Source organism: Oculina patagonica, chromosome 2 (assembly GCF_052425735.1).
Source record: "Oculina patagonica isolate OP01 chromosome 2, crgOcupat, whole genome shotgun sequence".
In the NCBI taxonomy this organism is placed as follows: domain Eukaryota; kingdom Metazoa; phylum Cnidaria; class Anthozoa; order Scleractinia; family Oculinidae; genus Oculina; species Oculina patagonica.
The window spans coordinates 22,340,174-22,365,243 of record NC_135759.1 but is presented as its reverse complement, the minus strand read 5'-3'; the positions used below and the strand labels follow the sequence as shown (position 1 = coordinate 22,365,243).

General features: G+C 37.9%; 1 protein-coding gene across 1 annotated transcript in view; it reads right to left on the bottom strand.

Moving 5' to 3' along the window:
- Positions 1-19,099, bottom strand: part of LOC144643493 (cilia- and flagella-associated protein 46-like) — a 45,428-nt gene extending 26,329 nt beyond the window's left edge. The window contains 23 exon segments of the mRNA XM_078502758.1: positions 8-185; positions 761-901; positions 1,092-1,279; positions 1,664-1,774; positions 1,870-2,019; positions 2,408-2,648; positions 3,285-3,497; positions 3,592-3,734; positions 4,339-4,660; positions 4,849-5,099; positions 5,636-5,864; positions 6,274-6,386; positions 7,315-7,392; positions 7,497-7,531; positions 7,534-7,594; positions 8,720-8,816; positions 12,253-12,417; positions 13,206-13,300; positions 13,601-13,724; positions 14,228-14,392; positions 14,735-14,799; positions 16,165-16,296; positions 18,837-19,099. Coding sequence (XP_078358884.1) covers positions 8-185; positions 761-901; positions 1,092-1,279; positions 1,664-1,774; positions 1,870-2,019; positions 2,408-2,648; positions 3,285-3,497; positions 3,592-3,734; positions 4,339-4,660; positions 4,849-5,099; positions 5,636-5,864; positions 6,274-6,386; positions 7,315-7,392; positions 7,497-7,531; positions 7,534-7,594; positions 8,720-8,816; positions 12,253-12,417; positions 13,206-13,300; positions 13,601-13,724; positions 14,228-14,392; positions 14,735-14,799; positions 16,165-16,296; positions 18,837-19,004 — 3,465 coding nt within the window. The 5' untranslated portion in view covers positions 19,005-19,099.
- Positions 19,100-25,070: the final 5,971 nt, after the last annotated feature.

Below are 25,070 nucleotides of genomic sequence, written 5' to 3'. Positions count from 1 at the left end.
GTCTCACCTCATCCTCCTTGCCTACTTCATTAGCAGCTACTGCAGCAATGCACTCCAACACAGCTTCCATGGGTTCCCTGAGCAGCTCACGCTCGATTGGCTCGACAATGAATGGTTTGATTGCATTCCAGTAATGACGAGCAGCTGCAATGACTAGGTCATAGTTCCCTGCTTTCTGCCCAAATCTAAAATTCAATCAAGAGAAATTTTCATTAGAAAGTGATTGTATCTTCAGTGTTAGGGAGGGGAGAAGGCGGTTGAGAGAATTAAGTTAAACACTGTGAGTATAAAAAGAGTAGAAACAGTAGTATCAGGTTACCGGCGCTTACAGACGTAATACAAGTTTTAGGTCAATAAAAGTTATATGGACTATATGTCAATGAATCACCAATGTTTACGTTAACTGGACTTGCCCAATGACAAGTAGTGGATATGACTGAAAACAAAAGCAAACTGTCCATAGAGGAAGAAAAAATGAAATGATCCTTTCAATTGTGTTCAAATCCTTAAAAGTTCAGGTCTCCAATGTATCAGTTCTGTATATACCCAAATTGCGCTTACGGAAAACAGCACTTCAGCAACGCACTAGTCAATATGTTTCTGGCGTGACAACTAACACCATGGCTGATTTATTGGTCAGCTAAGACCCTTAAAACTGACTGCCGTAGACTGATTTCATTAAAAAATGGAACTCAAACTATATAAAAAAGAAATCTAATTCAGTAAAAGAAATCACTTATACGAGAAAGGGGGATATTACCTGCAAGCATTCACAAAACAGACTAGTGCATCCCTTCTGATCTCATTCTTTCCCTGCATATTCTTCATGAGACTTTGGCCCATTACCACACTAGCATAATACAACATCTCCTGTTCTACCACAAGTTTGTGCTGAAAAATGCTGAAAGTCAATAAAGAAATTAAAATTAATTAAATAAAATCATGAGTTGCTAGCCTAATGTGCAACAAAATATTCAAGAGAAAGGCGCTAGAACTGGAAATCTTTACAAGATTTATACGGCACATACCACCATGTATCAACAGGCAACAAAGCTTGCAGTTTGCTTACAGTAATATTCCCTTAACGTTACCTGTCGGGTTTCTTTGGTTGTCGTTTAGCCAGACATTTATCACTCTCAGCAAAGGCCACAGCCCTCTGACCACAGTGGAGTACCAATGAGTGATTCTCAGCATTAAAAGCCAGAACAGACAGTCTGCTCCACATCTGTAACTCTACCAGACTGTCACTCCATTGGCATCCATCCACCATTTTCACAGTCTACAAAAACAGAGACAAAGTTTATTTGTTCAAGTTAAGCAAGTCTTTATCTGCAGTTTAACCCTCACATACGATACAATTGCGTAATGAACACATCACCAAACTTTATTCCTTTCCACTGAAATTTAAGTTCGCTATGCATTTGCTATTCAATTGCCTTAAAATACCAGCCAAGTACATAAAAGCGTTTTACAAAAGTGATAATAGCTCTACACACTCTCACCCAACAGCGCATTTGTCGCTGAGCTTGAAGGAGCACGCCAGTCCTCTGTCTTCTTACTTAGGGACGGTGTTTAGGTTTCCCTTTCTACTCTACTGGTTGCCGTCCCTGCACACTCTTATTTTGCGTTTATTCCCTATGAAGAATACGAATCTCTGACTCACCTCAGGAAGTGTAGGACATGTCCCAGTGAACTCCGGTAAGCCATTGTTTTGCAGAGAAAGCATCTCAACAGCACACAGAGCTCGGCACATGGGACCTTGACTATGGAGATTCTAAAAAGACATGTTAAACACTGCAATTAAAAACTTGAATAAATAATGGAATAAAACATTGAAATACTTTATCCTACACAACAGCACCAGCTTACCTCATCATCATGACCAAGATTCTTTGGCATCTGCTGATTCAACAGCTGCTTACAGAACACCCACGAAGTGATCAGAGGGTGGCGGGTACTGATTGGCACCAGATTCTTTGGCTCTTGACCATTTGTTGTGTTTAGGGCATATTCTATCACCTGTAATAATAGTAGATTGTTTAGAACACAAAATGATATCGAAATTAATAGAACTGAACTATCTTCTAAGGTGAAAACAACTTCACAATTGTCTTCATGAGGGTGTACATGCACAGGCATATATATAAGGGGGGGGGGGCTTGTAGAAATAAATAAAGAAGATGGTAAATTTGAGCTTGGTGAATAAATGACAAAGATGAAATGTTCATTTGGCAAGAGCATGGGACAAAGAAAAAAGCTGACTCCCCAATGGGAATCGAACACATGGCCTCCCAGATACTGATTGGGTGCTCTAACCACTGAGCTACGAGAGACTTGGCGAGCGAGTTAGGCCATTAACTAGGTCTTGCAGAGTTTTAAGGTGTTGCTTCATAGCAGGCACCCTTACTTCTAATGCTTGCTTCAAATCTGGTGTAGCTTCAGGGTCTACAACAACTGTCTGTAGTGACCCTTTTGATGGCCCTCCCTTTGCTTCTTTCCCACTCTGTCGTCCCTTTACTTTTTCGGCCTTTTCACTTTTCTCCTTGCTGGGTGTGGCTGGTGCAGTGGGTGGAGGAAGAGCTGGAATCCACGGCTGCATGTATCCCTGGGCGATGGCATTACACATCTGGCATAACAGAACTGTTTCTCTGTTTGAAGAAAAGATAAAATATTATGAAATTAAATGTTAAGTTATAAGACAACAAAATCTGGCATGGGAAAATCACCATTGCGTGCTAAATACAAGTAGGATTTTTCAACACTGATCCTACAATGCTAACAATTTGACTTAAACGTTGATAAAGACTAAGTTAGAACAAAAACGTTTTTTTCTTTTTAAATATTTGTAATCGTTTTTTTATACACAATTTACACATCCTTAGAATTTACACTAGAAAGTTGCAACTAAGAAATAAAGCGATGGGTAAACTAACTTATTGAGCATTACCCAGTGACTGAGTATTGGAAAACTTGTAATGCGATTTGCTTCACAGGCACCTATTATTAAACAAAAGTAGGTTCTTGGAGTGCGCACAGCATAACAGCTCAACCTCAATAAATCAGTTTCATTGATTTTCTATGTTAAATAGGACAACCACTGGGTTTTACTCACTCTCTATTTTTTATCGACTTTGATAGCTGGATTGGGGCTTTTCCCCTCGGCAGATTTACTGTCAGCCGATAGAAACCTTGAGCTTGCAGTCAAACTGTTAATCCCAAAATCCCAACATAATGAATTATATTTACTAGCGTTCATCAACAACAAGCAGTTACAGGTAGCTTACCCTGCATGTCCTGTAAGCTTCATGGCCTCTAACACTGTAGAGTATATGGGAATGACCTCCTTGTGTCTTCCTTGTGACAGCAGGTGGGTGGTGTAATTCCACAAGTACACAGCAGCATTACATACAAGCCAAGGTTCTTTCAGTTCCACACCAACTTCTGCTGCACGCTGGAAACTGTAAATAACTTCATTTGAAAGGGATGAAATCCAGTCACTAAAGATCAGAGAGAAAACTCATGTCATCAACCATCATAAAAATTTACAACAACCTCAAGTTGTAAGATCACTACACCAAAAATGTTTCTTACCAATAGGAGACCCATTCTGGCATGTCATCAAAATTGACAGGCTGATCGCCGTATCTCTTGGGGCGCAACTTGATAGTGTCCTCAGGTGGGACAGGTTTGTCGCCTAGTTGTACTCCTTCTGTTCTTAGCAACTGTACCAAGGCCTGTCAAACGAAAACCATTATAATTGTTACTGCTTGCTTAAAATCGCACAGTTACCATCATTAAATAAAGATTATTTCTTTGGCAATACAGTGACAAACTAAGTTGTACTTTTGGACTAGGCGCTGTGCGGATGTTAAATCAGGTAAGAATGTAGGGTGTCCTGACACGCCACAAATGTTTTCGCACGGATACCAATCAGTCAGTACATCAACAGCAAAAATGGTTTAGCTGAAGAACAAAATAAAATGCAAAAATTCCATTGAGTGGTAATGGTTGACGAAAGGAATATAGTCTGTGTGGTTTTGTATTGATTACCAGCATATTAATAAAGGAATTTTTCCCAAAAAAATAAGATAAGAAAGAAAACCAAAATTAACGTAACATTTCTCAGGTTGTTTATGTTGTAAATCACTAATATCCTGGCAGATACAAAAGAGAAGGGATTTCTCATCAAAACCTGGTAGAAATCACTTGATGTGTGTAAAAGCCAATTTATTAAATTATGATTTAATTTTGTGATGAATTGTTCACATTATTTCTGCATAATAGTTAAATTTCTGTAAGAGTTAAAAGTTACACATTTTTCTAACTCAGTGTGCATACCTCAGCAAATATAAAACGAACTTCAGCTAATGTCCTCAACAAATCCTGTTCCACAGTAAATGATGTCATTCCCTCAGGATACAAAAGTTTCATCCCTGTTGCATCAAGCTTGCTGCCTGTTTCACCAGGAACTGGCGACTTGGCCCATGTTGGTTCATCCTTTTCTGCATTACCCTCACCATTTTTTTCAGAAGTGCTGCTAGAATGTTTCTTTGACCAACGATTATCATCATACAGAAGGCAGAATCTGGCAGCAACACGTGCAACATCCCAGACTTGTTGTTTACGAGCTGTCTTGGCTAGGTCTGCCCAAATACGAACTCTAAATGAACAAAATGAAACTATTACCTTCTAGAAGCCAAGAAACTAAATACGTCAACCTAAAACCTAAATAAATCAATGTATTTCACAGTACATGACTGAGATTCTGAACTGGCAATCCCTCTTTTTCAGAATCACAAACTAAGGACAGTACATTGTACTTACTAAACCTGGTACAATTTCACTAACCTTTCCTGGTCATTTTCATCTCCTAGCCTCTTCAAATGGCCAGAAGCCTTGCTGACTCCTTTCTCAAACTGCTTTGCCCTGCCAGCCAGTCTTCCTAAAGCAGTAGGTGGACCTTTGCCAGTCGATGGGTCCTTTGTATTACTTTCCCCATCAAGAACAAGCATGAACGCATCAGGTGATAGGGCCTCGCCTGCCTTCACTAAGGAAGCTCTCTTCATGCGAACTGTACTGGAGTCATCACTGGCTCTTGCCTGAAGTACAAATAGTTTGTGCAGTTAGCAATGACAATCATTACAGCTTCTATTTTTTAGCAGTAAAATACACTCAAGAAACTATGAAAGTCTGAAAAGAAAGCTGATTCCTCTGCTCAATACCATAATACCAATTAACTCAGCTAGCTAGGTACAGAGCATATCTTTGCATGTCTCACCCCCTTATTGCATTCACCTTGTCATTAAGGAAAATAAAAAATTCATACATGTGTAAATTTCTAGAAAATCCTTTCTAGGTAAATAATTGCCTATTAATATGTTGTACATCATTATAATCTAGGATTAAAATACAGGCAGGTCAGCCAAAATGTGCCAAGCTAAATTGTTTAATACAGACACCAAAAGGGGCAGAGCTACACGTCTGTATTACAGAGGCTTCCCTGAGACCAAGTGAACGTCCATACTATTGAGGAGATCATAAATCCTGAAATTTTGCTTCACAACATGAAAGACAAGGCCGTCATACTGAAGACCCCCAATCTGAATCGTTTTTGAACCCAGTTACTTAGCCTCACCTGTTCAATAATCATGGCAGCCAAATCTTCTGGTCTTTCTGGAGTCTTATATAGAGTTGCCCTCAACTGAAGCCTTGTAAGAGCAGTCTTCAGTCTGTCACTGTACTGTCCTGAGTCATCCATCTCTATTGCCTTTCTTAGATGTGTGACAGCATTCTCCAGCTGGTCTTCAGCCTCTTCACACTTTGCCAGTTCTGCGTGCATTTGGCACCGAAGCAAAACCAACAAACTGAAGAAACACAGAAACAGGGTTAACAGAGTTTTTGAGCCTCTCTTTAAGTCTATGGCTTACCTTAAGCCAGTGCTCACCTCCTACATGTATAGCAAGAAGCATAGATCTAGGATTTTGCTACTCCCCTGGATGGAATGCTAGTCCATCAGAGGTTCCCCTAACAATTCACTGGTTAAAAGAAGCCACTGTTAGAGTGCCTTATGTTTAATGCCTATGAACATGACAGAACTAACTCAGCCAGCCACTCAATTTGGAGTCCACCAGACTTACCATTAAGCCATCTGTGCTCTCAGAACATTGCAAAAGTTTGATTACACAGGTTTATGCATTCTTGATTATGTTTGATAGTAGTGTTTTGTACCATTAGTAGGTATACGTATGTTTAATGCTGAATAGCCAGATTTACCTGTCAATGTCCTCCAAGGCTTGTGCAGCAAGTGTAAGTGGTTTTCTCACATGATGTCTCAAGTTTGACTGCAGCAGAGGTAGAGCAAGATTCCACATTGTTACACATCCCGCCTGCAAAAAACAAAATACACCTAGTCAATAACAGTGGAATATGGACTTAATGGTACACCAAGAAATTTGTTACAGCGTCTCTATTTAGCTTTTATGTCAATTACATAATTATGTTTGCCCAATGGAATTAACATGGACACCCTGCTAATTTAATTAAAAGCCAGATTTGTGTGGCTAATGTACACACTTCAACTGCTCAGGGGTTTCAATAAATTTGAAGTAGGCAGCTGGTTTGAGCAAGAAACTCATAAGGGTTGAAACGTGTAACACGCGTTCACAGTGCTTGAATATTCAGTTTTGCCAAGTACCATATTTGGAAACACAAAGAGTGTGTACGCGAATGCTTTACGCATGTTATGATATACGCAACAACCTTTTCCCGTTTTGCTGAGAGTTGCTTGAATTCCGACCTAAACGCCGTAAATTCTTACAGAAACTAAAGAAAATCATTAAGCGTGTCCAAGTAATGTTCTCCAGACTACTAATAACAACGACAAAACAGGAGAATTTAACCAAATTTAACTTTATTCAACCAAGATTGTTCAAAAACAAGATTACGCCATTGAGCATGAGCTAGCGCGCGCTGTGAATTTAATCCAAATGTTGCAATTTTGATTGGTTAATTTTCTTTTCTGATTTTCAAAATATGGTACTTAATGGAGACAAATGTGTAAACGCTTTGTACAATGCGAATCATAGGGAGTTACAGGTTTCAACCCTTATGGGTTTCTGTTTGAGCATAATAACCAACTGTTTGAAAGAATCTTTCTTTAATTTCTTCAACTTAAGGGAAAAAGTAGCTAACTCCTTTGAGTGAGGTAGAGCAAAGTACTGCCAACTATTCTGACAACAAGATATATGGTGAATATTCCAACTAAATCAAGTAATAATATTAGAAAAGATTTACTCTGTAGGAAATCAAGCAAACCTGTATAACATTAGGATTTCCCATTCTAACAGCTGTCATTATGTACTGTTCCAGTTTTCTGATTGCTTGGATACGTCTCTGAAAAAAAAAGGAAACAATGTGATGTGAAAAAAATGTTCCACATTGAAAAATACCATTTTACTGACCTTCAAAGGGTGTTGCTAGGGTAATAAGATGCTCACCTCCACAACAGACTTGCTGTAGTTTTCTTTTTTTCTCCAAGGGACTGGACCATCAACTCACACTTCATGAACTCGATTTCCAATAACGTCTCAGAACTCTGTTATATAAGAAGTGGAATCCTTATGTGTTGGGGATGTCCACATTATGCTCAATGTTTCACATAATTATTATGCCATTATTTCACAACTATTTAATTACCCTCATACAGCATCACTATTATGCTTAATGGTAATTAACATAACAGTATATAAAATGACTAAGGGCACATTTTTTATATTCACAATTCTGGAATGAGAATGGCCAGAATGTGAAATGCGCACATTTTTCTATTCTGCATTCCCATTCCAGAATGGACAGAACGCCATTCCGTCCATTCTGCTCCCAGGGGCAGAATGAACAGAATGTTGCAAATGAAATCCAAGATCGACACCACATAATTACGACATGTTTGTATTGTGTAATGGTGTAAGGTAAGAGGTAAGAGTAGTCCTGAGAAAGAACTGTAGTTGGTGACTGACATTGGAACCAAGTGAGTGGAAGTCACCTTCTTCAGGGTCAAATGAAAAGTTGACAAAGTCTGGTGTGTTGCAACTGATTGGTTAGTTTTGCCATGGTGTTATAGGTTCTAAGACAGATGTAAAGTTGTTTTAACAACAATTGGAAAGTTACATAACACAATGTAAGTTAGTTTTGATCAGTCTTCTGTCCAGCAAATTAAGTTGTTCTGTTTGCGGCGAATTTGTCGGTTTTGTTGACATCGTGAAAAAATCCTTAGTTTGTAAGATGCCAGTAGCTACTGACATCTGGTAGTTGTGACATATATTCAAGAGCTGTACACAAGGCTGCAAATAATTTTTTTCACTTGAAAGGACATATTTCCTACTAAGACACCATCTTGGTCGGACAAAACAAAATTGTGGTCGGACATCACCAAAAACAAAGGGTGGAATTTTATTTCCTAAAATTACCGAGCTATCACTTTTCTTGTGTTCTGTTTCAATCTTGTTTACTTACAGCAGATTTTTATCTATCGTTGCCGTAAAATTATTTACGATCAAAAAATTGTCCCAACATCATGACCGACCACATTTCGTCGGACATGAGCAAATTTTGGTCGGCCGACTGTTTACATGTATCTGCAGCCCTGTGTACGTGTATGTCAATCTTAGTATTCAAGACAGCAGCTGCAATGAGGCCTCAGCAAAGCTCTCTGCATTGTTACCTTAACTCCACCCTTAACATTTTCAAGACAGTCAGCAGCCAACTCATGCTTATTATGCTCCAAGGAAAGTCTGGCCAACTCAATGAGAAGTGGTATCCTGAAATATGTGCAGTATAAGAAATTAAATTAAATGGGCAGTTAAAGAAGATTTGAGGTAATTGTTTGTGTAGATCCTTCTTGCACAAGTAATTCATGTCACAAGGTCATTCCAAGTCATACATGTACATCAAGCATGCGCACTGAAGAAGAAACTGGGAAGTTATAAGTTTCCCATCTGAGCCGGCTTTCTGTCTCTGATATGAATTCAGCTATGATATTGTATTTTGGGGCAATTTGGAAAGCAGATGAAAGAACCATAGCATTAAAAGCTTTTCAAGTTCACAATAAATTTGCACGCAGGAAAATTATTTGCTGGATTAAATTCAGGATATGACAATTGAAAACATTGTATAACTAGTATTATTCTATTATATAAACTGCAGTGGTATAGTGAGTGGAAGCAAATCGATAATCAAAAAGGCTATAAGCCACTAAACTTGGAAAAGTTATTATGAAACAAAAATTAAAACAACAAATAAAAGGTTTGCTAAAACAAATGATGTTTAACTTCCACATGCACTTCAGTTAAATTCACTTAGTTGATTGTCATCTAGCTGCTAATCGAAAGCAGGCTGAAAGGCCTAGAGATAGAGTTCCCATCCGTTGCAAATTGATTTCTCTATTTTATTATTCCTTTTGGATTTTGAAGGTCATGAAAAATAATAATTATTGGTTATAAGCTGATTTTTTTTTTAACCAAATCTTAGAACTGGTCAAAAATCATGCAACGAAATTGGGGGTGCGGCTGTTAGCTGAGTACTTCCGCCGAAAAAAATTCGATCTACTAGAAAAGAGTCTTGAATTTGAATGTTCAAAATATTCATCTGCAAGCCGAGCGATCATCAACAAACCAAAATTACAAGAGTTTGTAATGTATTTTTGGTCATCACCTTTTATTTATATATATAAGTGGCGGCTCCTTAAAAGCCATTTGGTTTAATGAAGCAACGTTAAGAATGAAGTTTTTATTCGTCTTTTCCTCACTATTTACATGTAGGCTGGAACTCGTCGTCAATCGGCTCGCTCTGAAATTAGCGAATATTTTTTTGTCAGCATAGGTGATCGTCTTTTGAACTGTCGAGAGCATTCAAAATCCCGCATGTCTTGAACATTTTCCTTGTAATTTCTTCTACAATTTCTAGCTGAGACTGTTTCTGTTCCTTCGCCTTATAAAGTTTAGTTAAATTGCAGTATCACAGCTAATGTAACTCTTCGAGAGAAGGAATCGACCTTTGTTTTGACTTGCTGTGGCGACACCAGAAACTGGCCAATCAGAAGCGGTCATTCCCAAACATTGTAACACGATCGGCTGACTGTAATATTTTTGTTCAAAACCGAAAACTTATAATAACACGACTTCTCAGCTAAAAGAAATGACTTCAGAAGAGTATGATTGGATTCAGGATACCTGACAAATGGTAACAGCACATCGTGTTTCGTTTCGATGACATCTAAAGTTAAATTTAAATTGTTCGGTAGCGATCTGAAGATTCACTGAATCATCCCGCATTCTCTGGCGATTTTGCAGTTGTTCTGAATGGTCTGTCCCTCAGCAACAACTTTCAATTTGAAGGTTTGGTTGTTTGAAAACGAGAAGCTTTTGGCATGATGATCGGTAACCGCTTAATTCTGCGGAAGAACGCGTGATTGTTTGAGATGGGATTCTGAACTCAGGTGAATTTTGTGTCACGCCCAGGGATCCATATTCGCAGTCGTCCGGTCGTCCGAGACGACTGAAACATCGTATGGACGACCAAATGATTACATAAACTCGTCCGCTGGACGACTTAAGTTTGACTTAATGAAAAAAAAAAAACAATTATTAAGTTTTCTTATGAGTTACTTGCGTTCTGACCACTTGTCATCCATTCATAACTTTTCGAAAACAGAACATAATTTGCAACTTTCTGTCGCGATAAAATCATAATTTTGGCCGCCATCTTGGCTGATGCGGTATTTTCCATCAATGAAATCATTGCAGGCTCAATTTTCAAGCTCTCAACCGCTGATATTTTGTACTGCAGCTGCATCCGCGAAAACACGAGGCGATCGCATCAGCTGATGTTTTGATCAAAATTTGCCGTTATCTTGGTCTGGCGCCGCCAGCAAAGAAAAAAAAGCAATGTTAACACTTCAGAAAAACAAACCAAATATGAATAAGAAGAGCAAAAGCGTTCTTTTCTTCCGTGGTTGCAGTCGAAGAGGCCCTGGCTTTCATTTGTGCCCGCATCATACGCTTCCGCAACATCGCAAGCCGCTTGGGGGCGTGATGTTTTGTGAAATTTGTAAACCGGCAGCCAAGGTAGACAAGTAAAAAGTCTCATTAACAAATACTTGTGAATCAAACTTTATTAAAACAGATTCGTTGTCTTGAAGATTTCATGTATACACAGTGTTACATACATGTGATAATAACAAAAAAGTCAACTTTTCGTTTACTTGTTGTACGGTCGCCATTCTTCACTTTTCAACGGGCAAGTAAAATTTTGCCAGGGCAAGTATGTCATCTTGCATACTTGCCCGGCTGACGACTTGGAGAAAAAACGAATATGGATCCCTGTCACGCGTATGTACATCATCTTCATCATCTATCAGTAATATATTGTTTTTTCAATTACATAGTTGTGATTTAACGAATGATTTAACGAATATGTTGATTTGCTGCGCATGGATTGTCTTATAGTTTGAAGGAAAAATTGGGTCTCCGCTTATATCCGAGTGTTTAAGGTTTATTTTTTGTCGGAGTCTAACTGGTTCTAACTGAGTCTCGGCTTATAGCTAAATAAATACGGCATTTCAAGAAAACTGGCATTAATACAATATTTCGGCTGGTAATTAAGCATGTTAATATTATTTAATTTAACTAGAAATGTAGGTTATCAGAGAACAGGTCTAATTCTCTAGAGGCCGTAAAACACTTGCATGTATTGGGTGCCTACGTTTACAGGAATCGAGGAAAGGAGGGAAGGAGTGAAGGAGGGAAGGAGTGACTACAACTACAACTCTTTTCCGAGTTAAAAAAGGTATCACATGTGTTGATAAAAATGATATCCACACATGCGTGATATCATTTTTGACCAATCAGCTCACAGAGTTTGCCATGTTTAAATTCTCAAAGAGCCAAAGTTTATCAAGTCAAAACATCTTCGGATCTTCCTCAGCAATCTTTGTAAATCTTCGGAAATCTTCAGAAGTTTTCAGAAAAGTTCGGAAAATGTTTGGAAACATTCATATGACCTTCGGACAACATTTTGAAAATTTTCGAAAATCTTCGAGAAATGGTCGGAAACATGGTAATTAGAAGGTTTATATAACAAACAGAATAATACATGGTTGCTTGGAGATATGTGCGCTCACTCATGCAATTTCGATTTGAACACTCGTAGAGAAATTTCATATCTCTCGCAACCATGTATTAACCTCTATGTGTTTACCTGTCGTTACTACCAACAACATAAGGTGAGCTGGCCTTGCTGGTAGTGGTGCTGGTAGACATGGCAGTACTGGCACGGTCTGTAGCATCTACACCTTTCACTATTGCTTTGTAGATTTTGTTAAGCTCCTGTTCTATGTCAACTTTTTCATCTGCTTCAATCAAGCTGTGGATAGAAAATGCATTTTAATAGTTATCCTGGTGCCACAAAAAATCTGGATTTTATTTCACTATATAAAAAGATAATTATTGCCATAATTGAAGGGCTAAGTGCATAACCAGCCTATGTTGAATTCTAGGCCATTTTTTACTTTTGCTCAGATTTGCATTATTACTTGCTCTGTATTCATTAATTTTACAGTGCAATGCTTTAAATTTTAAAACACTATCAGAAAATGACAACATGAAAGAAAGGGAAAAAAGAATAATTTTCTTTGCATTCCTATATGTGAAGTTTTTGGAAAACTGTCTTATGAGCAGAAGTTTGGGTAAAAAAAAAAATAAGAAAATAAAGAGAGCTCATCCTCAACTTATAATCACAAGCAACTGGAAAATTTTTGGAAATTTTTTTTTGATTTTGTAGGATTTTATTTGCATTCATATTAATGTTCTTTCCTGAGACGAGGATTTACTCAACAATGTGTGCTTGGGTTGAGGGAGAACAAGACAGCTCTGATCTGACATTCCCAGGTTGTTGGGAAGCATGTCTAAAAACATCTGTAGATAGACTGTAAGTAACAATAACACAGGTCTCCAGTAAGAATAAGTTTAGGATGTTATGAAGGTCTTGAACATTCCTTAAAGATTCTGACTTTGAAATCATCTTCTCAAATTAATAATTCATTAAGTTAAAACAAAGAAAATTAGAAAGGTGACTAAATGTTTCTCAATGTTTGGAAATGAAATGTGACAAACACTTTCTCATGTTTGAAGTATTACTACACTATAACTCACGTCCTTAATCTCTGGATCTTGTAGAACATGTACAACTCATTTGAAGCTCTGGCTTCTTTTGATGCTTTGGAAAGATCAATCAGTCGGTGACGAACCTGGCATTGGAACAGAAAATAAAAGACAGCTACTCTGTTAGACTACTTTGTCAGTATCTCTACTTATGAAGCTCTTCAGAATATTATTTTGTGGTTTGAAGGTACATGTACATGATTTGCTATTCTAGGACACAACACTCTATTTCCAGTTGATATAAAGGAAATGGGAAAATACTGATCCAGAATTGACATTACTGGAATTTCTGCAGGTGTGGGGGTTCAAATCAATAACCTTCCATGGGAGGGTAATGGATATTTTCAAAAACAAAATCACTGATGTAAAAGGGGTTAACACCACACCTGCAGTCCAAGAACAGTTGTGTACGATGAGGGAACATTGCTCTTAGTAAAAGCCAAGGTGGCAATGCTGATTTGTGTGGCATCTTCTTTGCGCCCTGCATCCACGTGACACTCAATCAGTGCACTGTTGAAAAAATGCAAACTTGATTACTACAACAAGTTGGCAAAAAACTAAACAAGACTGATCATGGATAAGATTTCTGCTTCAGAAAGATGTAGTTAAGGAAGGAAAGAAGAAAGGATGGACAGATGGATAGACGGACATACAGACGGACGGACAGAGAGATTGATGGGCAGAGGGATGGATGGATGGAAGGCAGACAGGCAGGTAGTGGGTTCAAATCCCACCGTGGTCAAGATTTTCTTTGTCTGTGGGATCACACTCCCAAATTTCCTCTAACACTACAGGGTAGAAACCCAAGGGAATTTGGTGTATTGGCACTATTGCCTACTACGTACCAACACCCAATCACATACAAAAATATTAATAATTCCTATTAACACAGGTGCCCCGCGGTTCCCACCATACACCTCTAGGCAGGTACACAGACACAGACAGGCACACATGCTATTATACATTTTGTTCAAAAGTCTTCAAACAAAGTATCTGAAAAGGTAATTACTCACATCATTAGTTGTGCTCTCCAGCCATAATCTTTGTCATCAATATCATCTAGAGCCTTCACTACCTGATGAAGACTTTTAGCCAAGTACTGACGATAGTTGGGCTTGAGGAATGGACGACAAAACTGCCAGTACAGCACTGAAGCATTGTATACCAGAAAGTAGTATCTGGAAAATAACAATCATACTTAAAACTGGCCATAGACCTTCCTGGCATAAAACCTTGTGGCCTTTTGAGCATATTGGCCTCCTGAACTCAGTAACAAGCCTTTCATCATGATGGTAAGTTTACTAAACTGTGTCCCAAGACACTGAAGTCAATAAATTATAGCCAAAAATGTGCTGAACCAAAGCAAAAGCAAGGGGTGTGAACACTCCTACATCCATCTAAAATAATCAGTAACAACGTACATTGTAATACAAGATTTAATTAAAATAAGTTCTTGGTTAATGAGGTACTCTTGAAAACAAAATGAAAAATGAATCATATGTAATGGAACCACTTCAAACCTTGGGTTCTTCTTTGCAAAATTGATTGCCTTCAACAAATATTCTACAGCTTTGTCCAGTTGTTCCTGCAATTAAAAAAAATATGCAGTGTAGTTTTGAAAATGAATTCAAAGCTCCTCAGTCAATAAAGAAGAATATTTATTTAGGAAATCAAATAAAAGCTCTTAAGATGGATCAATAACAACTAATTTTTACAAAATAGTTACCAATTTTAACTTGTAGCATCTCTTTAACTTTTGGACATTTAATATTTTTAACATTTCCTTATATTTTATATATGAACTTCAGAATGATGTTCTTTTTAAAAGGCATAGAAATTCTTTAATTTCACTCTTTTTCAAAGTGACACTCACATAATTTGCCGGGGGAGGGGGGGTAACTCCCTATAATGGCCTATATGGGGAGGCTCCGCCCGAAAGGGGTACCTTTTTCAGGCTTCAGGTATATAAAAGGGCAGGGATTTCAGAAGCTTAGGTATACGAAAGGGCATGGAAATCTGTCATTTAGGTTTTTGAAAGGGCCATTAATTAAAATATTTTGAACAGATGCAATTTACAGCTGTATTATTTCAATTTATGAAGCGCTACTTGAAAATGACAAGAAAACATCATGTCTTAAGTCTATGCCATGACTTTGAGGTACATGAAAGGGGTACCTATTTTATTAAAAAGTATACGAAAGGGGTACAATTTCTGGCAAAATGGTATATAAAAGGGTAAGGGGTAAGAGCTCGGGGCGGAGCCTCCCCGTACAAAACCTCTTTGGGTAGCCCCCCCCCCCAGGATAATTTGGTAGTACACCAATTGAAAGCAACAAAATTCCACTATTTAGTTATACACAGTATTAAGATCTTGATTTTTTTACATATTGATATTGTATGGGCAAGTGTATGCGTCATAGTAAATTGAAGGTGTATGTGCAGCAATGTCCCCTCGAATTTTTGGCTAAATTGAACATTATCAAAACAGCTCCAAATTTGGCATGTAAGCTTATTTAATATGTGTGCTTGATATTGTGCTTGAATTTCATTTCACTAGTCGTTGCTTCGTTTTCAAGACATAACGTTACAAAAGACCTGGTTTGTCCATTCTGCGTCTATTGTAGTTCCTTTGTTGCGCTTAAACAAAGGAATTCCTAAAGAGGCCGGCAGGAAAAATCAAGTTATTTGGAATGCATACCTTATTTCTTGGAAAAGAAGCAGAAGCCAGCGAAAATAAATACAGTTAAATGTTGAACATGTGTAAACAAACCCACATGCAAAATTTGAAGTTCTTTTGGCAATGTTTTGAAAAGTAATTACCTTTTGGCAAAATCTTTAACACCCTTTTTCCACCGAGCTCTTCAATTTACACTATATTTGTTAACACTAATTGCATTCACGTACACGTACATTGTTTCAAATTCTAACAAGTAATAAAATCATGTCTTACTGGATTCTTAGAGGAAGTTGGAGCATTTAGCTGAGCTTGACACAAATAAGCCCGACATAAAAACTGGTTAGAAGGAGGAGTCTTGAGGAAAAACATCTTGATACAGTCATCCATGACATCTAATTGGCCATGCTGTAAAGTAATATAAAATACATTTCCATGACTGATATTCAGAGCAATAAAAGCAGATGGGAGGACTGAAAGTTATATTTTGGACTTCACAGTACCATCATCAGCTGTGCACATAGGCCAACATACACAATGACCTAGCCACAATGTAAGTTACTTGTTAATGAAGTTATAGCAGGGAAGGACTTTTTTGTTAAATAATCAATAGATGTCTCTGATTCATAGAAAGCAAAGTGTAGAGGGTCATAGGCGTACGGGCCGGGGGGGCTGGGGGGGCTGCAGCCCCCCCAAATTTTGGGCAACTCAGATTTTTTGGGCAGCAAGAGAAATTTGGGCAAAGGCAATTTTTAAAGTAGTTTTCTTTATTTTCTATTTTAACCTGAAGTCGGCGTGGTTATTATTTTCTTGACAATTATTCTTCGAAAAAATTACAGACAACTTTTTTGCGATTAGATTTCTGCAAAGAAACTAGAATGTTCATGAAATGCCCACGGGAACGATTTTTCTGACACATGGCCCCAGACTAAATGTGAGACCAGATTCACTAACAAGATTTACCCAAGATTCCTTATTTCGAGAGGCGCTGATATCTTCGTAACTGTAGGACGTAAATTTCCGGCGGCCACCATTTCAAGTAGAGACGTCAGTGAGAATCGATACATCCAGAAAGAACGTGGAATCTAGTGAGATGTTAAATTTAAAGAACCAGTGAATGGACAGTTTGATGAATGCACCAAAGAAGCGTTGCTTGTACGTGGAACTGAGCCAGCAGTTATTGTGAACTTCCTTTTCTAAACGTTATAACAAATAAATTCATATTTCCTTTAATAATGGATACAATGATGGTCACTCAATTTGGGAAATTTATGTCACGGTAAAACACGACCCTGATAAAGAAAGCTTCTCCCGCGTTGCTAAATTTTACAAAATCGACGGCGAGATTCTGAAAGCCGAGCAGAAAATGTACGCGAGTTTTCGTCGTTTGCGCGGATTAGGCTACATGACTGTTTCAGAAATGCTGAAGACAATGCACGAGAATGTTCTATTTGATATGTCTCCATAGTTTTCTTATGTGGTACATATCCTCGCAGTGCATGATACTTGCTACATCGTGTTCTGCAGAAAGATCATTGTGTGCATTGCGCAGATTGAAAACTTACTTCAACAGCACCATGGGGCAACGTGTCAGTAACATCGCACTTATTAACATTGAAAGGGCATACGGTATGCCAAATCTGTAGTCAACAATGAAAAGATCGCATTATTGAAATCTTCGGCCGTCGAAATAGCAGATAGCTATTTCTTTTAAGGTGATTTATGAGCCCATATGATAAATTCATATGCAAGAACTGCACGAGAATATTTTCCCTTCATATGTAGACCTATGGTAGCTTATATTACCTTATTGTTACTTATTTTCGCGGGCACTTAATTTCGCGAAAATGGAACAGGAATATTTCGCGAGTCTTAATTTTCGCGATTTGGCCAAAAATACGTAATTAGCATAAAAAATACAATAGAAATCGGTTAGAATTAATTTCCGCGGGTCTTTAATTTCTTGATTTTTTGAAAATCGCGAAAATCGCCAAAATGAAGTCCCGCGACAATAAGTAACAATAAGGTAGTGCATCGCAGGACCCTCGTTTCTTCTCGACTTTTTCGGAAAAATTTGGGCAACTTGCGATAATTTTTTGGGCAAATGGTTCACCGCCCCCCCTGGCAAAAAATTGCCCGTACGCCTATGTAGAGGGTAGTAGATCAGAGTTTGAAATGTTCCCAGGAGAACTCAGTATGTTCTTTAACAAATAACAAACGACAAGTATCGTGGGTGGCAATGCTGCAAGTTACCACTGTTTGGGTTTGCACTGTGTATGACCCACCCAGGGGTGCTTACAACATTAGTTTAAACTGGAAGTGTCCCAGTCAGACTGGGAGACATGGCGGGTCTCTATGTATAGTTTTTGGTAAGTTAACTGATAACTTATGACACTGCAATGTCTTTCCAAACAAAAAGTATGAAAATATTAAATGGAGTACATGCTTGTAGTTTCAGGTTTCAGGCTCCTGTTTTCATAGATCTCGCAATTTTACCCACTTTGAATAGCATTTCAAAGACCTTGGCTTAATCCTAATCTTTAACGCACCCTGGTCCACATGTAACTACATGTAAGGTAATAATTTATGTACCGTAAATTGTGTTTCCAGAAAATATCCATACACACCCCAGAGGGAGAGGGGTAGGATACATTCAAACAAAGGCAGTATGGATGTTTTCTGGAGTAGCACGTTTTTCAATATCTTGCATAATTGCAATGCCTTATCTTGATAATAACTTCTCAAATTTTGTATTAAAACAGGGAATAGAAGCAGACAACAAAATAGTAATAAATGAATAACTTATTAATTAAATAATTAAGCTCAATTATGCATTAATTCTGAGATTCATGAAAACACACTAACTTCTACATGCATGGGTCATAGGAATTCCAGTGAAACACAGCGCATATCCACTGCATTCGAATAAATAACATAACAAGACATACCTTTAATGCTGCTTCGGCGCACAAAACAAAAAGGTCCGATGAAACTGCATCAATTTTGTCGTCAGAAGATTGCCTTTCCTTCTTCAACTTGTTATAAGCCTCAGATAACGCAGATAGGTCGTTTTCTTGCGTAGCTGCATGAACGAGCTTCCGAATATTACTATCCATCTTTGTGAAAAAGTTTTTTCGTTATCTGTACGACGATACGAGCGTATTCTTTTCAATTTTCGGAAATTTCATCTGAATTTGTCCACCATCTTGGATTTTCTCAACACAGTCACTATGGTAACGAAAAGCGCGGGAGTTTTGATTTCCATCACGTGATGTACAGTGGACGAGGAAGCTTGGAACCGGACGAGTGGGAGGAAATTTTTCCAACATCAATTTATGAGGCAGAGGTTTGTGTAGGAAAAGAGTTGATAGGCTCTCGACTCTGCGAAACACCTGGCGCCCTCAGAATCTGAAGCTTCGACGCTTTATTTTCATTGGCAAGAAACGAAACTGATGGTACAAAATTACTCTCAAGGGTGGGAATCTCATGCTTGCTGGATCGATCGAGGAGGTTGGGATATGGCGATCTTCCTTTTCACATCAAGGTAAGACGCTTTTTAAACCTATTTCAACGTAGTTTTAGACGTCTGGGTAGAGATTTTGTACTTTTAAATCTACCCTGAAGTTCTTAACCTCTCGGCTGTGTCAGCTTTGTTTAGCCGATTTTCACTTTCCGGGATGTGACTTTTGACTGCTTCATTCATTCTGCGATCTTGAAGGGCGGTGTGAATTTGCAAGAAGATTTTACATCAGACCAGCGAAATGAGGATTATTACTCGTTGTCATTTTGGAAAGATCACCTTACTGTATTGGTTACGAATTACGAAAGTCGCCAACTTTATCAGCAGGGCATGTCAGTATCCAGTGAAATTGTTGCTGATAGCTAGCCAACTGGCCTTGCTGTCCTGCTCTCATTAAGTCTTATATATGACAGAGGTTTTCCTGTTCTTTTTTCACATGTGTAACAAGCATTTAAGCGGAGCTAATGTAAAGGTTAAGTCTGCATCGCCAAAGGGCGCAAGAGCTTATACTGGTTTCGGTATCATAAAGCAACTAGGAGTATTTCCACTCCCCCCCCCCCCGGATGGGATGCTAGTCCATTGCAGGGTTAGGTACCCCCCAGCAATAAATTCACTTGTACCCATTTATCAAGCTGGGTGAAGACAGAGGCACTGTGAGGGTTAAGTGCCTTGCCTGAGAACACAACCCAATGACCGCGGCCAGCATTCAAAACTCTACGAATCATGTGTGTTATAGGGTGTCTCGATCAACATAACTGATGTATCGTTCGATGTCAGTGGTTGCTTGATTGGCACTCGACTGACATGCGGCAGATATGTCGCTCAGCAATCGACCAAGAGTCGACTGCTAGCCTACTGATATAGACAATTGACTGTATCAATGAAAACTCCCACTAATATATTACAGGCCTCAAAAACAACTTGAATTCCAGCTTGCTGTTTGGATAAGTAGCTCTCAATTTTTGCTTGCCCGGGGCAGTGGCATGCTTGTCTTAGTCAGTTAGTTTGCCTTTTTGGGCATTGTGAGCAGACGACTTACCTAGGCCCTTGCCCACTAGGCAAGCTAGAATGAAAAGTTACTTGCCCAGCAGGAAAAGTTACTCATCCTGGATGACCAGACAACACTTTTTTTGATCCCTGGATTACCAACATTTCACCGACATATTATCGACACTTGTTCAGCTTTCTATCATTAGTGATCGATATATTGACTGTGACTCTATAGACCATTGACTGTCAAGCGATTGACATACAGCTGTATCGGTCATTAGTCAATCAACACTTGACCAACAGGTGACTGATATGCAGCTTGGCTATCAACCAAGAGCCAAGCAAGAGTCAAGCTAGAGTTGACCGCTAACATGCTGACACGCCAACATTTTTTTAAAACCCATTGCATTACCTCCATGTTACCAATTTATCAATACTCAGTGGCATATTGACTAGATCAAGTGTCAATCAAATAATGCCCGATATGTGGATCGCTTGTCAGCCAAGAGTCTATCAAGTAGCAATAATATGTGACTGAAATATCGGTAACGCATCGATGGATGTTCATTGATTGACAGTGGAGAGTCTAGTATATGGGTGGGCAAGTAGTCAATTTTTGCTTGATTATCGACTGATACAGGAATGACAGTAGTAGTTGACCGATAAGCTACCAATGATATCATGGTCTATATATTGGTCCACATCGGGGGATGCTCCACCTATATATTTGTAAGCTAGCGGTGGACTATCGGTCAGCAGCAGAGCAGTATATCTATCGCATGTTGGTCTAGTGTTGATCGAGTAAGGACCGGCATATGGACCAAAACGTCGGGTGATATATTTATCAAAGCACCTGATAGGATACATGATCCAAATCGACGTACTGCTCTATCTGGAGTGCAGCATGCTTTAACCATTAGGTCACTGCACCTCCTAAATATTAAGCCAGGCTCTAATTTAATATAACTCTTTGGTAGTGCCCAAGTAAAAAAAAATAGTGGGACTTTCCAGCAACCACCAGTACTTCCAGATATGTGTCACAACACTTCACTTGGGTGTGGGTGCAGGTCAAGTTGTGGTCCATTAATATTAGCGCCCTTTCCATTTGTCAGAACTGTCCGACCAGTCCAGTACATTCGAAAACAAATTTCCGTTGTTAGTCAGATTTGTCCTGTCAAATCAGTCAATACACAAATATTATACACACTATAAGGACCTGGCTCCCAATGCGTGTCTTCATAGCACATTATTTTGGTAGAGCAATGCAGCCATATTGCAAAGTCATGGGTTTGAATCCTGTTGAAGTCATGAATTTTTTTTAGGCTTATTTTCCCTGGTGGCATAAATTGGTTGAATGTAGCAAAGGGTTTATGCGTGACCTGTGATAGGGGCAAAATTAAACTAGACAGTGGTGTATGAAAATAGCTCGAAGAAAAATGTGATTCGTGAATTTTTGACTAAATCTGTTGTCTAAAGTACGCGTGACACATGAATTTTGCTATAAATATTTGTGCATGAAACACGATTGTGACCCCCCCCCCCCTCCCTTCCAATTTGCTACCCTCTTGGTTTGGCCCACATTGAGGATCATGTCATTGTTTAATTTACAGGTTGTCAACAAATCACACACTACTTCCATTGTTTGTTTTATACAGATCTAGAGCCTTGATAATGAGGGTGCTTGCTAAATGATATCCATTCCTGTGTGATTGGCAAATTGCAAAATGATCCAAAAGGTACCATATTTTGTATCAAAACAATAAAAATTTGAAATGTTTGGAACTGCAACTATCCCCCCTTGAAAATATCTTTCCATTTTGTTTTCGACTCACGCCCTTCCTCTGATTACCGTTTTCTTCAGCTTGTAAATCCGCCAGGAACTCTTTAGTACAGACACTAAAGTTTCCTTTTGCAGACTCCTTCTAGTTACATTTAACCAGCCCTTTGTATTTTTCCAGTAGTTCCTTAGTCATTGACGACTTATCCAGAAAACACTGACAAAATTGCGAAATTTAATACACTTTTGCTCTAATGTTTCTTGCAGCCGCAAAAATTAATACTAGCGAAATTCGGCTCCCGAGTTTTCGTGAAATTAAGTACATGCGAAAATTAGTAAGAATAAGGTACATGTATACTTTTTCTATCACTACTTTCAGTGGAGGACGGGTTGCAACTTGCGAGGATTTGCTTTTTTTGAGTAACCAAAACGGGTACGATATGTTGGCCGATGCATGTTAATTATAATAATTGCAGTTTTCAGTGATATGCCAACTCTGAAATTAAATCCTCGACCAATGGTTTATGCTTTTTGATGCCGTCAATCATCTTAGTTCACTCCAACCGGGTCAAAAGGTCACGTCTGTCAGTTGTGATTGGTAGATTTTGATCCATTTCGTTTGTTTTTGTTTTTCATGGTTCGTTGGCTGTCAGCATAATTATGATTGACGGCAGCGAAAACACTATAATCGTTAGTTGGATTATGAATTTCAGAGTTCGCATATCACTGAAAACTGCAATAAATAAAATTTTTTGAATATATGTAGAGATGAAATTATTTTCAACAAAATCTTGTTGAAAATAATTTAATATAATTATTACAACAGAACAGAGTAATATATTGCCTTTGGAATAAGGGTCATCTACAGGTAATACATGTAGATCAGTTTGACATAGCAGCAGTTATTTCCACTGTCTTAATAACAAGTCAATTTTAGAGCCTTTTTTAGTACAGTGTGTAGACCCCGGTTAATTTTCAAAACATCATTTGCCTGTCAATCATTCACCCAAGTGTACTGGTGATAAATCAACTTTATTCTGCAGCCACTACTCTTTACAGTTGTTTTCACTAGAAAAAGGAATCTTGATGTGTCATGTGAACATGCAACTAACTGAGAATACAATGCAATGATCCTGTGTCCAGCACACTAACCATAGACCTTGATGTCAGTTTTTGCTGCCAATTTCTGAGGAAGACAAAGTCCCAGTGCACATGACAAGTGTGTAATAATTATGCACATGTCATTTGCACAGCGACTTTGTGACTTTATATGGGAATGAAATGTAAAATACCGGTACTTTCATAAATGAGTTGCATTATGTGTTACACTTAAAATGGTTCTAATACTTATTCATACAATTAAAATAATTATTGTCTCTTAATGTTTCACTCTGGTCTACCATTGTTGGCAGTAAATTTACAGTACAGGTTGCAGGGTTTCCAGGAAGTTTACATTATTCAAACTCACTTAATTTAAAGGGGCTATGTCACACAATTTAAGGCAATTTCGGCACTGATCAACTGGTCATAGAATTAACTGAAATATCACAATAACGGCTTAAAACTGTAGCAGAACTCAAAAGAAACACATAAAGGCCAAAAAGGGGCATGGATGGGCAAAATTCGCAAAGATTAAAACAGATTGCGTTCGGGTAAATTTGAAAAACGTCGGCCCGACTTTTTTCAAATTTATCTCAACTTGTATGAAAGTGTTATTTACAATGCTTAAAAAATCATCCTTGTTTGTTATGTGGCCAGGATTTTGCCAATAAAAGACTTTTGCTCTGCCAACTTGGAGTTTAGAGCTCTTAAATAATGAAAATAAATAAAATTACCTAAGATACCATGACAATTACCCCCCCTCTAAACCACTTGCCAACAGCCTTGAATTTCTTTCCGAGAAGTACAGTAAAGTAGTAACTGTCACTGCAAAATGTAAACACTCAGGTTCTTGATGTTTACAGAACAAAGGTCAATTACCTGGCTTCAAATCTTAATCATTGGCCAATTGGAATACATGACTTCGTGCACGCAGTATCTTGGTTATTATATAGATTGAAGGTTTAGAGACTAAACTAAAGACTACAATATAAAAATTTATATTTTCTAAAACAATAACAACTCGTATTCAAATATTAAGTAAACCATTAAATTGCTCACATAAGTAACTTAAAATATATATTAATTTATCATTGTCATTATTATAATATTATTAATCACTTAACAAAAATTGATTACAGAAGCAAGAGATACCAAGCTACAATGTGTAAATTTAATTAGTTAGTTTTTAAACTTTCGATAAAACTGTTGAGGGAAAAATGAGAGCATTTTGTTCCAATATTGATATTACAGTTCCCTTACAAGTTAGCTGTTAATATCAATATCTGTTTAAATATGCTTAATTGTTTGATATTGTAGAACTTTTGCTTAGGAACACTAGATTAATACATGTCTGTTTAATATATGTGTGGTTCACTTTAACTTAAGGTCAAGTTTAAAAAACAAAGATTGTGTTCAGTGCCAGTACTGTAGATTCGCATTTTGTTTGGTTGATCTCCATGTCAATAACACTATGCTGACGATAGAGTTTGTCTCCAGCAAAAATGAGGCTAACAAATTAAAGAAGTGAGAAGTAATAATTTTTTTGTTAGTTGGAAAATTGAGTAACAAATTGGCTACACTAATATTGAATACAACTTATTATAAGTATAGAAATGAATTAAACCAAAAGAGGTGAACACTATGTAAAAGAAGTGTTCATTGTGGCATTTTGTCAAAATGTTTTTGCTGATCATTTACGCTACATATACAGATAAAACTCTTCTCATTGTTGATGCAAAAATACATCCCTTCAAAATTCTGCTTTTAAGAAGTAACTAGAATCATGGAATTGTG